Source organism: Pristiophorus japonicus, chromosome 2 (genome assembly GCF_044704955.1).
Source record: "Pristiophorus japonicus isolate sPriJap1 chromosome 2, sPriJap1.hap1, whole genome shotgun sequence".
In the NCBI taxonomy this organism is placed as follows: Eukaryota; Metazoa; Chordata; class Chondrichthyes; family Pristiophoridae; genus Pristiophorus; species Pristiophorus japonicus.
Genome location: NC_091978.1, coordinates 47,726,250 through 47,745,802, shown reverse-complemented (window position 1 = coordinate 47,745,802; position 19,553 = coordinate 47,726,250). Strand labels below are relative to the sequence as shown.

Sequence of the window (19,553 nt, the reverse complement as noted above, 5' to 3'; positions counted from 1 at the left end):
TGCTAAGACTTTTTTTGAACTCAGTTTTCCCTCAATGAATAGCAAACTGTCCTGTCACTTCTGAGAATCCAGTCTATTCTGTTGCTACAAGTCTCTCTTATTGCTAGGCATTAGGGTTTCAATTCTCAGCAGGCAAGAGTTCCCTGCACAGCTCGACACTAAATCTGACAGAAGCCAAAGGGAAGGTATTGCAAGTGCCATACGGATGCATTGTGGGCAATCTTCAGAAGGTCAGGATTAAGTCAAGTGCGCGCTCAGGGAACTTTATTCTACAATGAGTCTGTCCTATTTTGACCTGCAAGTGTTTGATAAAAACATTGATTCAAACAAGTGGGAACACAAAGTATGAAAGCTCTAAAAAATGCAGTGATGCAAGGAAGATAAATCACCAACACGCAACAGATAGCGTTAACAGGTTGTTTTATTGCAGTCTTTTTGATTAATCTTTGTTTTGTTTTATGGCGAAATTTTAAGCCACAGATATTAAATATGTTCCATATTGAATAGTCCCACTTGGATGTTTACTTTTTTCTTTTATTAAAACCTGGCTTGGATTTCTGCTCCTCTTAGTGTGTATTGATTTTAAGATTAAGTGCTAATGCAGGCAAGACAAATACAATATACAAGATGCAGACAACACTTTTACAATTTGTCCAAGAAGTTGTCCAGGGCTGGGACACCCTCCTTCAGGCCCTTGCGTTTGCGGGTCTCTGCTATGACCTGGCATGGGTGTGAGGTTGCTTCAAAGGGGTCTCCAGGTAGGATCTGCCAGTGATCGAAGACGCACTGAGGGAAGGCCTGGCCACCGGTGTTTGACCTCAAGTCAGCTGTAAAACCTGGTTAGAAATGACAAAAAAAAAAATGAATCTCCTTGTAATAAGCTTGAAACGAGCTATCATTCATATCATAATATGAACAAGTACCTTAGCACCACTTATTTTCAGAAAAACTACCCCCCCCCACCCTCCCCCAATCTTCCTCAGTGTTCTCTTTGCAGACTAACACTAGGGTATCCGTTTCACTTATAAACCACCTTCCAGATCCTCACTCAAGTGGTCATTCTGTGTTTGAACCTAGTATTTTTTTATTTTTATTTATTCGTTCATGGGATGTGGGCGTCATCAGCAAGGCCGGCATTTATTGGCCATCCCTAATTTCCATTGAGAAGGTGGTGGTGAGTCGCCATCTTGAACCGCTGCAGTCCATGTGGTGAAGGTACTCTCACATTGCTGTTGGGGGGAGAGTTCCAGGATTTTAAACCAGTGACGATGAAGGAATGGCAATATATTTCCAAGTCAGGATGGTGTGTGACTTGGAGGAGAACTTGGAGGTAGTGGTGTTTCCATACGCTTTTACAACCGAGTGGCTTGCTCGGCCATTTCAGAGGACAGTTACGAGTCAACCACATTGCTGTGGGTCTGGAAATACAGGCCAGGCCAGTACAGCAGATTTCCTTCCCTAAAAAGAACATTAGTAAAACAGATGGATTTTTACGACAATCCGGTAGTTTCATGGTCATCATTGCTGATACTAGCTTTTTAATTCTAAATTTATTTAATTAACAGTGGTGGGATTTGAACTCAAATCTCTGGATTAGTCCAGGCCTCTGGATTACTAGCCCAGTAACATAACTATGCTACCATTCCCTGTATCCCATCTCACAGTTCTGGATCACTGGAGAAGTTCGTGGATTGCTGTCTGTAGGTATGTCCAATGGACCAGAGTTGGAAGGAAGATTGAGGGTTACAGAGTTATTACCAGCACTGCTTATGGGTGCGGCAATGCACTGGTTAGGTACTGGAATATTAAAACAAGCAATCACCAGTTCCATTCATACCATTCCAAAAATTCAGTAATATTTTGTGGGCTGGTAGCAGGAGAGATCCCAGCGGATTGGAAAACCGCAAATGTAACGCCTCTATTTGAAAAAGGAGGCAGACAGAAAGCAGGAAACTATAGACCAGTTAGCCTAACATCCGTCATTGGGAAAATGCTGGAGTCCATTATTAAGGAAGCAGTAGCAGGACATTTGGAAAAGCATGATTCAATCAAGCCGAGTCAGCATGGTTTTATGATCGGGAAATCATGTGTGACAAATTTGCTGGAGCTCTGAGGATGTAACAAGCAGGGTGGATAAGGGGCAAACCAGTGGATGTGGTGTATTTGGATTTCCAGAAGGCATTCAATAAAGTGCCACACAAGAGGTTACTGCACAAGATAAAAGCTCACGGGGTTGGAGATAATATATTAGCATGGATAGCGGATTGGCTTACTAACAGAAAACAAAGTCGGGATAAATGGGTAATTTTCTGGTTGGCAACAGTAACTAGTGGGGTGCCACGGGGATCAGTGCTGGGGCCTCAACTATTTACAATCTATATTAATGATTTGGATGAAGGAACAGAGTGTAAAGTTTGCTGATGATACAAAGATGGACGGAAAGCAAGTTGTGAGGACGTAAAGAATCTGCAAAGGGATATAGACAGGCTAAGTGAGTGGGCAAACATTTGGCAGATGGAGTATAATGTGGGAAAGTGTGAAGTTATCCACTATGGCAGGAAAAATAAAAAAGCAAATCATTTAAATGGAGAGAAATTACAAAATGTTGCAGGCAAGTGGGACCTTGGGGGGTCCTTGTGCATCAAACACAAAGTTAGTATGCAGGTACAGCAAGTAATCAGGAAGGCAAATTGAATGTTGCCATAATTGAAAAGGAAATGGAGTATAAAAGCAGGGAAGTCTTGCTACAACTGTACAGGGTATTGGTGAGGCCACACCGAGAGTACCGCATACAGTTTTGGTCTCCTTATTTAAGGAGGGATATACTTGCATTGGAGGCAGTTCAGAGAAGGTTCACTAGGTTGATTCCAGAGATGAAGGAGTTGACTTAAGAAAGGTTGAGCAGGCTGGGCCTATGTTCAATGGAGTTTAGAAGAATGACAGATGAACTTATTGAAACATAAGATACTGAGGGGGCTCAACAAGGTAGATGCAGAGAGGATATTTTCCCTCATGGGGGAATCTAGAACTGGGGGGGCATAGTTTCAGAATAAGGGGTTGCTCATTTAGAACTGAGATGAGGAGGAATTTCTTCTCTCCGAGGGTCGTAAATCTGTGGATTTCTCTGCCCCAGAGAGCTGTGGAGGCTGGGTCATTGAATAGATTGAAGGTGGAAATAGACACATTTTTGAGCGATAAGAGAGTGAAGGGTTATGGGGAGTAGGCAGGGAAGTGAAGCTTAGCCCAAGATCAGATCAGCCATGATCTTATTGAATGGAGGAGCAGGCTCGAGGGGCCAAATGGCCCACTCCTGCTCCTATTTCTTATGTTCTTAAAATGACTAGAATGGTTCCAGGGATGAGGGATTACAGTTATGTGGATAGACTGGAGAAACTGGGGTTGTTCTCCTTAGAGCAGAGAAGACTTATGAGGAGATTTGATAGAGGTGTTTAAGATAATGAAGGGTTTAGATAGAACCAATAAAGAGAAACTGTTTAAAATGGCTGAAGGGTCGCTAACCAGATTTAAGGTGATTGGCAAAAGAACCAGAGACAACATGAGGAAAAACGTTTTACGCAACGAGTGGTTAGGATTTGGAATGCTGTGCCTGATAGGGTGGTGGATACAGATTCAATTGTAGCCTTCGAAAGGGAATTGAATACTTGAAGAAATAATTGCAGGGCTATGGGAAGAGCAAGGGAGTGGGACTAACTGAATAGCTCTTTGAAAAAGCTGGCTCAGACTGTACTATTCTATGATTCTAAGAGGCTGATAAAGTCCCACCAACTGACATATCCAATTGGCATTGATGATAAAGAAGCATTTTTCTAAAAATCAAATTAAAAGATACTTACCAAAAGACTCATTTACAGGGAGGTATGCCTTGACAATAAATATAGGTGTTCCAGCTACCTGTGATTCCTCAAACACGTGTCCACGTTTTCTATTCAACACACCATAGATGCCCCCAACCACTTGTTCTGGGCACTGTGGAAAAGGTGCTCAATTACAATGCAATATTTAACATGTATAACATTTCAACAACTAGTACAGTGCTCTGAATAAAACATTTTCTACAACATTAGACGAATGTTCTTTAAGGAGGCGTAAGCTCCTGGAGCAGTCGGATCCTAATCTTGATCACAGAGGAAACACCACACTGAAGGGGGTAGAAGGGTTCAGCAACCAAAGCCACTGAAAACGATGGATTTGTTATAGTGCAGAAAGGCAGTGTTTGGAAAAGGTGACCAGTTTTTCAGGTACAAAATGGTGTTACATACATAGAAATTACAACATAGAAACAGGCTGTAGGGCCCAATCAGCCAGCTTTAAAAATATTTTGGGGATAATATTCCTGTGGGCTTGGGACATTTTACTATGTTAAAGGTGCTATATAAATACAAGTTGTTGTTGTTAAGTGTTCATGCTCCACATGTGTAAGTCTTGATCCCATATGCCTACTCATTCTGGAAAAGATTAGCGATGTAACAGAGGCAGGGAATGGGGGGGAGGGGAGGAAATAACAAAGAGGAAGTTCTGAGATAGGGTGGAAGCCAGGAGAGATTAAATGACAAAGTGATGATGGTGCAAGGTTAAAAATTGGGTAATAATGGGACAAGTAAAGAAACAAAAGATGGGTCTGGAGAAGCTGTAACTGGCAACAACAGAATCACCCCCAGCACCCGCTGTCTGAAAAAATAGAAGCGGTGGTTACGGTCTGATACTATTGAACTCAATGTTGAATCTGGAGGGCTGTAAAGTGCCTAATCAAAAGATGAGGTGCTGTTCCTCGAGCTTCACTGGTAGGAGGCAGAGGACAGAATGGGAGTGGGGTGGAGAATTAAAATGGCAAGTGACCAGAAGCTCAGGGTCATGCAAGGTGATCATCCAATCCACATTTGGTCTCCACGATGGTGAGCAGACTGCATTGTCAGCAACGAATATAGTATACTACATTGAAAGTACAAGTAAATCGGCGTTTCACTTGGAAGGAATGTTTGGGCGTTGGATGGTGGGAAGGGAGGAGGTGAAAGGGTTGCATTTGCATTTGCCTTTTGCAAAATATATTTCTGCCCATTTTAGCTTAATCACCTAAAGGAATTAAACAGAATATCTTGCATCCCATTAAGTCTATTACTTAGTGGAGTGTGCACTATTAAAACATTTTCAATAGATGAACAAGTAATGCAATTGGGGCAAAGTGCATTATAAAGACAAGCCTGAAGGCTCTGTGCCTCAATGCGAGGAGTATTCGGAATAAGGTGGACAAATTAACTGCGCAGATAGCAGTTAACGGTTATGATGTAATTGGAATCACGGAGACATGGCTCCAAGGTGATCAAGGCTGGGAACTCAACATCCAGGGATTTCAACAATTAGGAAGGATAGACAGAAAGGAAAAGGAGGCGGGGTGGCATTGCTGGTTAAAGAAAAAATGAATCCAATAGTAAGGAGGGACATTAGCTTGGTTGATGTGGAATCGGTATGGGTGGAGCTACAGAATACCAAAGGGCAGAAAACGCTAGTGGGAGTTGTGTACAGAACACCAAACAGTAGCAGTGAGATTGGGGACAGCATCAAACAAGAAATAAGGGATGCGTGCAATAAAGGTACAGCAGTGATCATGGGTGACTTTAATCTACATATTGATTGGGCTAACCAAACTGGTAGCAATGCGGTGGAGGAGGATTTCCTGGAATGTACTGGGATGGTTTTCTAGACCAATATGTCGAGGAACCAACTAGAGAGCTGGCCATCCTAGACTGGGTGATGTGTAATGCAAAAGGACGAATGAGCAATCTTGTTGTGCGAGGCCCCTTGGGGAAGAGTGACCATAATATGGTAGAATTCTTTATTAAGATGGAGAGTGACACAGTTAATTCAGAAACTAGGGTCCTGAACTTAAGAAAAGGTAACTTTGATGGTCTGAGGCGTTAATTGGCTAGAATAGACTGGCAAATGATACTTCAAGGGTGTACGGTGGATAGGCAATGGCAAACATTTAAAGATCACATGGATGAACTTCAGCAATTGTACATCCCTGTCTGGAGTAAAAATAAAATGGGGAAGGTGGTTCAACTGTGACTAACAAGAGAAATTAAGGATAGTGTTAAATCCAAGTAAGGAGCATATAAATTGGCCAGAAAAAGCAGCAAACCTGAGGACTGGGAGAAATTTAGAATTCAGCAGAGGAGGACAAAGGGTTTAATTAAGAGGGGGAAAATAGAGTACGAGAGGAAACTTGCCGAGAACATAAAAACTGACTGCAAAAGCTTCTATAGATACGTGAAGAGAAAAAGATTAGTGAAGACAAATGTAGGTCCCTTGCAATCGGATTCAGGTGAATTTATAATGGGGAACAAAGAAATGGCAGACCAATTGAACAAATAAATTGGTTCTGTCTTCACGAAGGAAGACACAAATAACCTTCCGGAAGTACTAGGGGATCGAGGGTCTAGAGAGAAGGAGGAACTGAAGGATATCCTTATTAGGTGGGAAATTGTGTTAAGGAAATTGATGGGATTGAAGGCTGATAAATCCCCGGGGCCTGATAGTCTGCATCCCATAGTACTTAAGGAAATGGCCCTAGAAATAGTGGATGCATCGACTCTGGATCAGTTCCTTTGGACTGGAGGGTAGCTAATGTAACACTACTTTTTAAAAAGGGAGGGAGAAAACGGGTAATTATAACCTGACATCAGTAGTGGGGAAAATGTTGGAATCAATTATTAAGGATGAAATAGCAGCACATTTGGAAAGCAGTGACAGGATCGATCCAAGTCAGCATGGATTTATGAAAGGGAAATCATGCTTGACAAATCTTCTGGAATTTTTTGAGGATGTAACTAGTAGAGTGGACAAGGGAGAACCAGTGGATGTGGTATATTTGGACTTTCAAAAGACTTTTGACAAGGTCCCACACAAGAGATTGGTGTGCAAAATCAAAGCACATGGAATGTACTGACGTGGATAGAGAACTGGTTGGCAGACAGGAAGCAGAGAGTTGGGATAAATGGGTCCTTTTCAGAATGGCAGGCAGTAACTAGTGGGGTGCCGCAGGGCTCAGTGCTGGGACCCCAATCTTTTACTAGATACATTAATGATTTAGATGAAGGAATTGAGTGTAGTATCGCCAAGTTTGCAGATGACACTAAACTGGATGGCGGTGTGAGCTGTGAGGAGGATGCGAAGAGGCTGCAGGGTGACTTGGACAGGTTAAGTTAGTGGGCAAATACATGGCAGATGCAGTATAATGTGGATAAATGGGAGGTTATCCACTTTGGGGGCAAAAACACTAAGGCAGAATATTATCTGAATGGCAGAAGATTAGGAAAAGGGGAGGTGCAACGAGACCTGGGTGTCATGGTTCATCAGTCATTGAAAGTTAGCATGCAGGCAGTGAAGGTGGCCAATAGTATGTTGGCCTTCATAGCTAGGGGATTTGAGTACAGGAGCAGGGAGGTCTTACTGCAGTTGCCCAGGGCCTTTGTGAGGCCTCACCTGGAATATTATGTTCAGTTTTGGTCTCCTAATCTGAGGAAAGACATTCTTGCTATTGAGGGAGTGCAGCAAAGGTTCACCTGACTGATTCCCGGGATAGCTGGTCTGACATATGAGGAGAGACTGAATCAACTGGGCCTTTATACACTGGAGTTTAGAAGGATGAAAGGGGATCTCATAGAAACATAAGATTCTGACGGGACTGGACAGGTTGGACGCGGAAAGAATGTTCCCGATGTTGGGGAAGTCCAGAACCAGGGGACACAGTCTTAGGATAAGGAGTAGGCCATTTAGGACAGAGATGAGGAGAAACTTCTTCACTCAGAGTTGTTAACCTGTGGAATTCCCTGCCGCAGAGTTGTTGATGCCAGTTCGTTGGATATATTCAAGAGGGAGTTAGATATGGCCCTTACGGCTAAAGGGATCAAGGGGTATGGAGAGAAAGCAGGAAAGGGGTACTGAGGGAATGATCAGCTATGATCTTATTGAATGGTGGTGCAGGCTCGAAGGGCCGAATGGCCTATTCCTGCACCTATTTTCTATGTTTAATTGAGGATACATTGCATTCAATTCAACAAAGCATTTCATGCCTCAAGTTTGCTATTCTGTGGAATGTCTACTATGCAGTTGATTTAATAGCAAAAGTGGTACCAATACCACAATTACTGTGCAAACCACTGCCAATCAAGTAAAATAGCTCCCACAAGATACTGAACTTTAGTGGTCAGTGAGGTGTTTGCTCTCTATTTTGGGTTTCAGGTTGTCTACTATCTCAACGATGTCTCCGCAAGATCCTACAAATCCCCTGGGAGGACAGATGCACCAACGTTAACGTCCTTGACCAGGGCAACATCCCCAGCATTGAGGCATTGACCACACTTGATCAGCTCCGCTGGGCAGACCACATAGTTCACTTGCCAGACACGAGACTCTCAAAGCAAGTGCGCTACTCGGAACTCCTTCACGGCAAACGAGCCAAAGGTGGGCAACGGAAACATTACAAGGACACCCTCAAAGCCTCCCTGATAAAGTGCAACATCCCCACTGACACCTGGGAGTCCCTGGCCAAAGACTGCCAAGTGGAGGAAGTGCATCCGGGAGGGCGCTGAGCTACTCTAGTCTCGTCGCCGAGAGCATGCAGAAATCAAGCGCAGGCAGCGGAAAAAGCGTGCAGCAAACCTGTCCCACCCACGCCTTCCCTCAACGACTATCTGTCCCACCTGTGACAGAGACTGTGGCTCTCATATTGGACTGTACAGCCACCTAAGAACTCAGGTTAAGAGTGGAAGCAAGTCTTCCTCAATTCTGAAGGACTGTCTATGATGATGAGGGATGGTATATAAAGACATACGCAACTATACTTTAATTCAGCACTCCCTTGAGGACGGACCTTACCTGGATCTCTACTAGATAGATGGGCTCCATAAGTCTTGGTTGTGCAGTCAGTACACAGGCGTACAGGACTCTCCTGGCTGTTGGGATAATTTGGCCACCACCGCGGTGAATGGCGTCAGCATGCAATGTCACGTCATGGATGTCGAACCTTGAAGCACGCATATTTTCATCGCACAGAACGCCCTAGAAAACAGTTCATGTTATGCGAGAAAAACACACTCGGGACCAGAGACTCCCACTGCAGAACTTGAATCATACAGCCACTCAGGAGATTACACATATTTTAAAGTCAGTATATACTGCATGCCGCAGTTTACCAGAAACAATGAAAAATGCTCACCCCAGACCAAGTCAAACTCAGAGGAAAGAATCTACAACTGTACTGATGGGTATTTTTGATCATTTATAATCCATTAAAGTTGGGTAAAGGTTTTTTATTTTATTTTTTAAAACACATAAATCTATTTCTCTTTCCAAACAATTCTATAGCCAGTGGGTAGCATTAGTTTTTGATATGTCTCAAACAATAACCCGTTGCGGAAGTTAAGAATTTTGAAATCTACATAATAAGTGTATAAAGGAGCATTTTCACAACTGGGTAGTGTGAAAATTTCATACACTGATCATTACATTTTACTGAATTGGTTTTGTGAAGTTAGAACCATCCCAAAAAGTCCCAGAAATGAAAGTCAGAATACTCCAGTTTTCAGTGAGTGAAATGTGAAAAGTTCTCCTGCTAAGTTAAATTGTTAGAAGATCGATAAGCTGGATCCCGATTTAGCAAGTTTATTCCAGAATTCTAATGTTTTATTTGCAGCATAATATCATCCTCCATGTTCACAAGTCACAAGAAGCCCATGAGCTACATGTTTACTGTCAGCAGCCATTTCAGAGTGTAGACTATCAGAGAGAATACACAGAAGTGTACATGACTGCATGGTCAGGATTTTAACCCACCCAGTATGCACTTCAATCTCCCCAATTTCACACTGTCAGGTGTAAAAATACATTGTAACCTCAAATCTAGCTTCAGTTTGTATTCTCCATTACAGTAACTTGTACTGCTTGAACTTACTTCCTTGGTTGCCCACTGGAAACCTGCTACAACACTGTCCTTTATTTCGTTCAGGTACTGAACTCCCTTGGTAACATCAACCAGGATATTGGGGCCTGTGCCGTCGGGTCCAAAGCACCAGATCTTGCGAGCCTCGGAAACATCCCACTCATATTTCTCAGCAAGGTACCTGGCCCGCTGCTTCAACTCCTGACGAACAGTGACGTCCCCCTTGTCTATGTCCTCGGCCAGGCCATCTGGGAAGGGGCGGGCCTTCATGTATAGCCTATTGTGCTTGTTTGGAGACTTGGATAGACAGAGCTGGCTTGACTCTTCACTTACTGTCTCACGGTAAGACACAACTGGATCAGATTTCTGTTAAGAGAAAACAAAAAGGTCAGAAGACAGTACAAGAAGTTAGCAGATAGGTAATCCTCATTCATTAGTTAATATTCGACAATAGAATTGTAAATCAGTAACTTCTCTGTTCGACAGTCCAACCAACTTCTGTTAACAACCCTGGAGCGCAGAGAGAAGAAAACAGTTAAAATACACTTTCACCCCACGCATAAATACTAAAGCCCCATGGTAATTGATTATTCACTCAAGTCTATACGCAGTGAGATTTGTCATCGTTCAATTCAAAACGGAGAAATTACTTTCTTGCAAAGATAATCATCCCTTTAAAGCCTTTTTTCCAATTTCTCCTCATATTAGTTGAAGGGATAATTTGCTGCCAAACACCGTCCTTTGATCCTTGAAACAAGCTATTAGGTTAACAAGCACAGGCTTGAGATGACTGCCAACTTGTGGAGATACTGAAAGTGTCGAAATGTGAGTGCGAGCGGAGCGCGCGAGCCTAGCAGGAACAGTGCGAGAGGCCAGTAGATAAAAGCAGGAGAACCAGAGGCAGAGTCAGTGAGAGCGGAGAGAGCCCGAGGGCTAGTCAGCAGGAGCTGAACACGGAACACACAGAAATTCAAAGTGATGTCACTGCTGCGAAGGGAGCAGATTGGTGGGTAACAGGCAAGTGTTAGTTTGTGTCATTAAATTGTTTTTTCACTGTTGATGATTTACTTGATGGTGATTTACTGGATGGTAATTTCTATTGTGTTTTCGATTGATAGACATCAATTATAGTGTTTTTAGTTAACATTTTTACTATTTTAGTAGCTCAGCCTTTTAGGTCAATTTATCAGTGTCTTAATTTTTTTTAAATAAAAAGAATCCAGTGTCAAGTGTTTTAGTGGTCAGAGTCTCAGTGATTCAGAGGTCAGTGGATTGACTACCAGAGCAGGTCAGCGGGCTTCTGATCCATGCGCATCCTGTTCTATGGGAGAACTCCAGGACACTTCATGCGTCCTGGAAGTGCCACCAGGGGTGTGAGAGTTTCTTGGATCGTATATTACAGGAGGTGGTCACCCCACTGCCACAGAAGGTGAGAGAGTGGGCGACAGGGCAGGAGGAAGACACAGATAGCGCAGAAATCCTCCAAGCCAGTTCTGAACACCGAGGAGGGTGACGACTCCTTGGAGGAATGCAGCAAGAATCAAACACTCGGCACTGAAGGAGATTTGACTGCACACAGGGGGGAAAAAAAAAGGAGTAGAAATGTAGTAGCCACTGGGGATTCGATAATTAAAAGGATAGACGGCATTTCAGTAACTGCAAACATGAATCCCGAATGGTATGTTGCCTCCCTGATGCCAGGTTAAACAATATCACCGAGCGGGTGCAGAACAATCTGTGAGGGAAAGGGGAACAGCCAGAAGTCGTGGTCCATATTGTAACCAATGACAATGACAGAAAAAGTGCTGAGGTCCTTCTGGCAGAATTTCAGGAGCTTGGAAAAAGATTTAAAAAACAGGACCTCAAAAAATGCAGCAATCGCAGGATTCTCAGTGCTACATGCTCGTGAGAATAGAAAAAGGAAGATAGTGCAGGCAAATGCGTGACTGGAGAGGTGGTGCAGATTCTTGGGGAAGATGGACTGGTTGTACCTGAACAGAGCCGGGACCAATGTTCTTGCCGAGAGGTTAACTAGTACTGTTGGGGAGAGTTTAAACTAATTTAGCTGGGTAGGGGGACCAGAAAATAGCAGAAAAGAGCAGCAATGAGATCAGAGGACACAGATATAAACAGTAGTAAAATTAGAAATATCCCCAAAATTGCAGGGACCAGATTGAGGAAAATAGCAAGTGATGAAAGAGGTATTAAATTGTCTGTACATCAATGTAACTAATAAGTTGGTGAGCTGCAGGCACAAGTTGCCACATGGGATTATGATGTGACTGCATTAACAGAGACACGGCTCAAACAAGGCTCGGAATGGGTTCTTAATATTCCTGGTTACGAAGTATTCATGAATGATAAAGAGGAGAACAGAGGAGACGCAAGGTCAGTATTGATTAAGTATGATGTTACAGTTCTAAATAGAAAAGATATACTAGATGTTTCTAGGACTGAATCTATTTGGTTTTTATTACCCCAATATAGACTGGGGAAAACACAGCGCTAAGGGTAGGGGAGGAGAGAAAATTCTGATGTGTATAGAACTTTCTAGATCAATGCATCTCTAGTATAACAAGGATCCGATTCTGGGAAATGAAGTAGGGCAAGTGAAGTGTGTTACAGTAGGAAACCATCTAGGTAACAGTGACCACAGCTTAATTTGGTTTAGACCAAAAGAGGAAAGAGAACAGAAAATATCGAAGGTAAAAATTGCTCTAGAAAACAGTTCATGTTACGCAATAAAAATACTCAACTCCCACTGCAGGACTCGAATCATACAGCCACTCAGGAGATTACACATATTTTAAATACAATATATACGGCATGTCGTAGTTTAGTGACATCCTTTGTGACTGTGACAAAGGCAAACTATCCCTTCTCATCCTTCATGACTTGTCTGCAGCCTTTGATACAATTGACCACTCCAACGCCTCTCCATCATCGTCCAGCTGGGTGGGACTCAACTCGCCTGGTTCCATTCTTATCTATCTAATTGTAGCGAGAGAATCACCTGCAATGGCTTCTCTTCCCGCCCCGCAGCGTTACCTCTGGTGTCCCCCAAGGATCTATCCTTGGCCCCCTATTTCTTATCTATATGCTGCCCCTTGGCGACATCATCCGAAACACAGCATCAAGTTTCCATATGTACACTGATGACACCCAGCTCTACCTCACTACCACTTATCTCTACCCCCCTCTACCCCCCCCCCACCGTCTCTAAATTGTCAGACTGCTTGTCTGACATCCAGTTCTGGATGAGCAGAATTTTCTCCAATTGAATATTGGGAAGACCGAAGTCATTGTTTTCGGTCTCCGCCACAAACTCGGTTCCCTTGCCACTGACTCCCCAACTTCTGTCTGAGGTTGAACCAGACTGTTCGCAACCTTGGTGTCATATTTGACCCTGAAATGAGCTTTCGACCACATATCTTCAGCATAACCAAGACTGCCTATTTCCACCTCCGTAACATTGCCCGTCTCCGCCCTTGCCTCAACTCATCCGCTACTGAAGCCCTCATCCATGCCGTTGTTATCTCTAGACTTGACTATTCCAAGACACTTTTGGCTGGTGTCCTACATTCTACCCTACGTAACTAGAGATGATCCAAAACTCGGCTGCCTGTATCCTAACTCACACCAAGTCCCGCTCACTCATCACGCCTGTGCTTGCTGACCTACATTAGTTCCTGGTTAAGAAATGCCTAGATTTCAAAATTCTAATCCTCGTTTTCAAATCCCTCCATGGCATCGCCCCCTCCCTATCTCTAATCTCCTCCAGCACCCCCTGGAGATGTCTGCGCTCCTCTAATTTTGCCCTCTTGAGCATCCCCGATTATAATCACTCAACCATCGGTGGCAGTGTCTTCTAGGTCCCAATTCCCTGCCCAAACCTCTCCGCCTCTCTAACCTCCATCAAGACACTCCTTAAAACCTCTCTCTTCGACCAAGCTTTTGGTCACAGGCCCTAATCTTATGCAGCTCTGCGTCAAATTTTTAAAAATCTCATAATACTCCTGTGAAGCACCATGGGACGGTTCACTATGTTAAAGGCCCTATATAAATACAAGTTATTGTTTACTAGAAACAATTAAAAATGTTCCCTCCAGACACAATTCAAGCTCAAAGAATCTACAATTGTATTTTTGGTACTCTATAATCCATTATAGTTAGGTAAACCTTTTTTTCTTAAACACGGAAGTCTATTTCTCTTTCCAAACAATTCTATAGCCAGTGAGTAGAATTGGTTTTTGGTGTGTCTCAAATAATAACTCCTGTCGAAGAAACTAAGAATTGAAATCTACATAATAAGTGTACAAATGGGCATTTCCACGAGGCAGTGTGAAAATATCATACACTGATCATTATACTTCACTGAATTTAAAAAAAAATCAAGTTAGAACCATTCTAAAAAATGTCAGAAATGAAAGTCAGAATACTTCAGTTTTCAGTAAGCGAAATGTGAAGAGTTCTGCCAAATTTCGTCGTTAGAAGAATGAATAGCTGGATCCAGATTTAGCAAGTTTATTTTTAAAACAATATTTTGTTTGTAACTTATGATCATCCTCCATGTTCACAAGTCAGCATAGAGGCCCATGAGCTACATGTTTACTATCAGCAGCCATTTTAGAGTGTAAACTATCACAGAGAATACACAGAAATGTAAATGACTGCATGGTCAGAATTTTAACCCACCGATCTCCTCCGTTTCTCACTATTAAGCATAAAAATAAATTGGAGAAGAGCTAATTTATATAAGAAGAAACCTAGCAAAGGTAGATTGGAAGTGGCGATTGCAGGGTAAAGCAGTCACGCAGCAATAGAGGCATTCAGGGAAGAGATAATTCAGGTACAAACTAGGCATATTCCTTTGAAGGGAAAAAGTAGGGGATCCAAAGCTCATGCACCCTGAATGACAAAGGAAATAAAAAAATTAAAGTAAAACAGAAAATGACACATGCCAGGAGCGAGATTCAGTTAATAACCATCAAGATTAGGAAAGTAAAGTACAGGAGGGAATTGAAAAGGTTAATACGAGAGGCAAAGAGAGGTTACGAGAAATGATTAGCAGGCAACATTAAATTGAACCCCAAAATATTTTATAAACATATAAAGTGTAGGTGGTTAGCCAAGAAAAAAGTTAGGCCTGTTAAGAACCCAAAAGGGAAATCTTCATGTAGAGGCAGAGGACATGGCTAAAATATTAAATAAGTATTTTCCATCAGTCTTCAAAAAGGAAGCGGATGACGTGAAGATTATACTAAAAGAGAAGGAAATTATAGTAATAGAGAGGACGTACTAAAAAGATTAGCTTTACTGAAAGTTGGTAAGTCACCTGGTCCGGATGGAATGTATCCTAGGTTCCTGAAAGAAGAAATAGAAGAGGCATTGGTCACAATCTTTCAATCCTCATTGGATACAGGAGTAGTGTCAGAGGATTGGAGGGTTACTAATGTTATACCATTATTCAAGAAAGGGGAGAGGGATAAACCAGGAAACGACAGGCCCGTCAGCCCAATATCTTTGGCGGGGAAGTTATTGGAAACCAGTATCATGGACGAAATAAACCCGTTTTGGAAAATCATGGGTTAAATCAAGGAGAGCCAGCATGGATTTGTTAAAGGCAAATCGTGTCTGACTAACTTGATTGAATTCTTTGATGAGGTAACAGAGAAGGTTGATCAAGGTAGTGTAGTAAATGTATATATGGACTTTTGGAAGGCATTGAACAAAATGCCACACAGTTGGCTTATTAACAATATGTAACTAAAGGGAAGGTGGTGGTATGGATACGGAATTGGCTCAGTGACAGGAGGATGGATGTTTTTCAGACTGACAGGTAGTTTGCAGCGGTGTTCCCCAAGGGTCAGCTTTGGGTTATTACTCTTTGCAATTGTTATAAATGCGTAGAGAGCAGCATTATCAAGTTTGCAGATGATATGAAATTGGGCAACATAATAGATAGTGATGAGGATAGTTGTAGACTTCAGAATAACATTGGACAAGATAGTGAAATGGACAGAAGCATGGCAGATAGAGTTCAGTGCGGAGAAATGTGAAATGATGCACTGTGGGAGGACTAAATGGCACAATTTAGAAAAGTGCAGATGAGCAGAGAGATCTTGGTGTCCATATACACAAATCTTTAATGGTGACAGGGCAAGTTGATAAAGTGGTTAAAAAAAGCATATAGGTTACTTGGGTTTATAAATAGAGGCACAGAATATAAAAGCAAAGAGATCATGATAGAACTTTATAAATCAATGGTTAGGCCTCAGGTGGAGTATTGTGGACAATTCAGAGCACTACACTTCAGGAAAGATGCAAGAGTCTTAGAAAGGGTACAGGGGAGGTTTACCAGGGATGAGGGACTTTAGTTATGAGGAGAGGTTGGAAAAGTTGGATTGTTCTTCTTGGAGCAGACAGTCGAGGGGTGACTCGATAAGAGGTTTTCAAGGTGAAAGGGGGCATATATTTAAAATCATTGGGAAAAGATCTAGAGCGGAGATGAAGAGAATTTTTTCCACTTGAGAGTTGTCGGAATCTGGAAAGGCGATGGAGCAGATTCCATAAGTAATTTTAAAAGGGAGCTACTTGACAATTAATAACTTAGGAGTTACAGACAAAAAGAAAGGGCGTGGGACTAAGCAAAACTGCTCTTTCCAAGAGTCAGCACAGACATGATGGGCCAAATGGTCTCCGTCTGTGCTGTAAGTTTCTATGATGTCTCAGCAATACCCCACAGCAACATGGTACAAATATGGCATTTGCATGCATAGAATTATTAAGATGCAATATCCTATGACTTGTTTGGTTCTTGAATGCCACTGTTATACCCCAAGGAGATCCTGACGTGACAATTTTAAACAAGAGACACATACAGAGCACATAGAATCATAGAATGATGGAATGATATTGCACAGGAGGCCATTCGGCCCATCGTGCCTGTGCTGGCTCTTTGGTAGAGCCACCCAATTAATCCCACTCCCCTGCTTCCCCATAACCGTGTACATTCTTTTCCATTCAAGTATTTATCCAGTTCCTTTTTAAATGTTACTATTGAATTGGCTTACACCACCCTTTGAGGCCATGCATTCCAGATCTCAACAACTCATTGTGTAATAAAAGATGTTTCCTCATGTCACCTCTGATCCTTTTGCCAATCATTTTAAATCTGTACTCTCCGATTACCAACCCTTCCTTCTCCTTATTTACTCTATCAAAACCCTTTGAACAGCTCTATCAAATCTCCTCTTGCCCTTCTCTGCTTTAAGGAGAACAACTTCAGCTCCTCCATATAACTGAAGCCCCTCATCCCTGGTACCATTCTAGTAAATCTCTGCTGCATCCTCTCCAAGGCCTCGACATTCTTCCTAAAGTGTGGTGACCAGATTTGAACACGATATTCCAGCTGAAGCCCAACCAGTGTTTTGCAAAGGTTTAGCATAACTTACTTGCCTTTGTACTCTATCCCACTATTAATAAAGCCAAGGATCCCATGTTTTTTTTTAAAAAAACAGCCTTCTCAACTTGCCCTGCTACCTTCAAAGATCTGTGTACATACACCCCCAGGGTGTCTCTGTTCCTGCATCCTCTTTAAAATTGCACCATTTGGCTCATTATGGGCCCAAGTTTCCACACGATAAAAAACGGGCGCCCCTCCGAGCTGGGCGCCCATTTTTCGCGCCTAAAAAAAACCGTGCGATTCTGGAGCGTTCTGCAGCTCCTTGTCTGCCTGGCATGACGCCCAGGGGGGTGGAGCCTACACTCGCGCCGATTTTGTAAGTGGGAGGGGGCGGGTACTATTTAAATTAGTTTTTTTCCTGCTGGCAACGCTGCGCGTGCGCGTTGGAGCAGGAAACATTGGCACTCGGCCATTTTTGTAGTTTTCTGTCGCTGTTTAATTTTTGAACATTTTTTAATAAAAGCACATTGGCATCAGCACTTTCAGCCTTCTCACTGTCTCTCTTCCCTCCCTCCCCCCCCCCCCCCCCGCGGGAAGAACGGGCGCCTCCTCCCCCCCACGCGGGAAAGAACGGGCGCCTCCCCCCCCCCCCCCCCCCCGGTGGGAAGAACGGGCGCCTCCTCCCCCACCGCGGGAAAGAATGGGCACCTCCTTTCCCCCCCCCCCCCCCCGCGGGAAGAACGGGCGCCTCCTCCCCCACCCGCGGGAAGAACGGGCGCCTCAGGCTGACTGCAGCATTCTCCCTGCCTGAAGCACTTTCACACAGGTAGGAAGATGGTTTATTTAATCTTTTCTTTGCTTATAAATGTTTATTCAGGTTGGATTTATTTGTATAATATTTGTAGAAGTATAAATAAGGATTTATTGTAGAATTTAATTACTTCCCTTCCGCCCCCTTCCCTCCCCCTCCCCCCCCACCTCGTTCTGGACGCCTAATTTGTAACCTGCGCCTGATTTTTTAATGTGTAGAACAGGTTTTTTCAGTTCTACAAAAATCTTCACTTGCTCCATTCTAAGTTAGTTTGGAGTATGTTTTCACTGTGGAAACTTTCAAATCAGGCGTCAGTGGCCGGACACGCCCCGTTTTGAAGAAAAAATTCTGTTCCAAAGTAGAACTGTTCTTTCTACCTGACTAGAACTGCAGAAAAAAAAAATGTGAAGAATTGTGATTTCTAAGATAGTCCGTTCTCCACCAGTTGCTCCTAAAAATCAGGCGCAAATCATGTGGAAACTTGGGCCCATTGCCTCTCCTTATTCATCCTACCAAAATGTATCACTTCATATTTCTCTGCGTTATTTCATCTGCCATGTGTCTGCCAGTTTCACTAGTCTGTCAATGTCATCCTGAAGTTGGTTACTATCCTCATTGTTTATTACATTTCCGAGTTTCATAACTGCAAACTTTGAAATTATGCCCTGTATACCCAAGTGCAAGTCATTATTATACCAAAAAGAGCAGTGGTCCTAATACTGACCCCTAAGAAACACCATTTTTCTTCAACCTGACCATTTTCCAATCCTGATCATCTTTTTCCAATCATCTCTGGCTACAGGTGTGATGCCAGAGGACTGCTAACGTTGTACTGTTCTTTAAAAATGGAGAAAGGGATAGACCGAGTAATTACAGGCCAGTCAGCCTAACTTCGGTGGTGGGAAAATTATTGGAAAAAATTCTGAGGGACAGGATAAATCTTCATTTAGATAGACACGGATTAATCAAGGACAGTCAGCATGGATTTGTTAAGGGAAGGTCGTGTCTGACTAACTTGATTTACTTTTTTGAGGAGGTAACAAGGAGAATCAATGACGGTAGTGCGTTTGATGTAGTGTATATGGATTTTAGCAAGGCTTTTGATAAGGTCTCACATGGCAGACTGGTCACGGAAGTAAAAGTCCATGGGATCCAGGGCAAAGTGGCAAGTTGGATCCAAAATTGGCTCAGAGCCAAGAAGCAAAGGGTTGATGGGTGTTTTTGTGACTGGAAGGCTGTTTCCAGTGGGATTCTGTAAGGTTCAGTACTAGGTCCCTTGTTTTTTGTGGTATATATATCAATGATTTAGACTTGAACGTAGGGGGTATGATTAAGAAGTTTGCAGATGACACAAAAATTGGCTGTATGGTTGATAATGA

General features: G+C 42.8%; 1 protein-coding gene and 2 non-coding genes across 3 annotated transcripts in view; all 3 read right to left on the bottom strand.

Moving 5' to 3' along the window:
* Nucleotides 1-403: 403 nt before the first annotated feature.
* The window catches only part of LOC139237765 (elongation factor 2-like), a 49,531-nt gene continuing 30,381 nt past the window's right edge, over nucleotides 404-19,553 (bottom strand). The window contains exons 12-15 of the mRNA XM_070866952.1: nucleotides 9,971-10,324; nucleotides 8,896-9,078; nucleotides 3,855-3,987; nucleotides 404-836 (exon numbers count right to left, since the gene is read on the bottom strand). Coding sequence (XP_070723053.1) covers nucleotides 643-836; nucleotides 3,855-3,987; nucleotides 8,896-9,078; nucleotides 9,971-10,324 — 864 coding nt within the window. The 3' untranslated portion in view covers nucleotides 404-642. The remainder of the gene's footprint in view (nucleotides 837-3,854; nucleotides 3,988-8,895; nucleotides 9,079-9,970; nucleotides 10,325-19,553) is intronic.
* On the bottom strand, nucleotides 9,701-9,832 carry LOC139252944 (small nucleolar RNA SNORA5). Its single transcript, XR_011591738.1, has one exon. It is a non-coding gene; the product is annotated as a small nucleolar RNA SNORA5 (small nucleolar RNA).
* LOC139252933 (small nucleolar RNA SNORA5) lies at nucleotides 14,500-14,633 on the bottom strand. Its single transcript, XR_011591727.1, has one exon. It is a non-coding gene; the product is annotated as a small nucleolar RNA SNORA5 (small nucleolar RNA).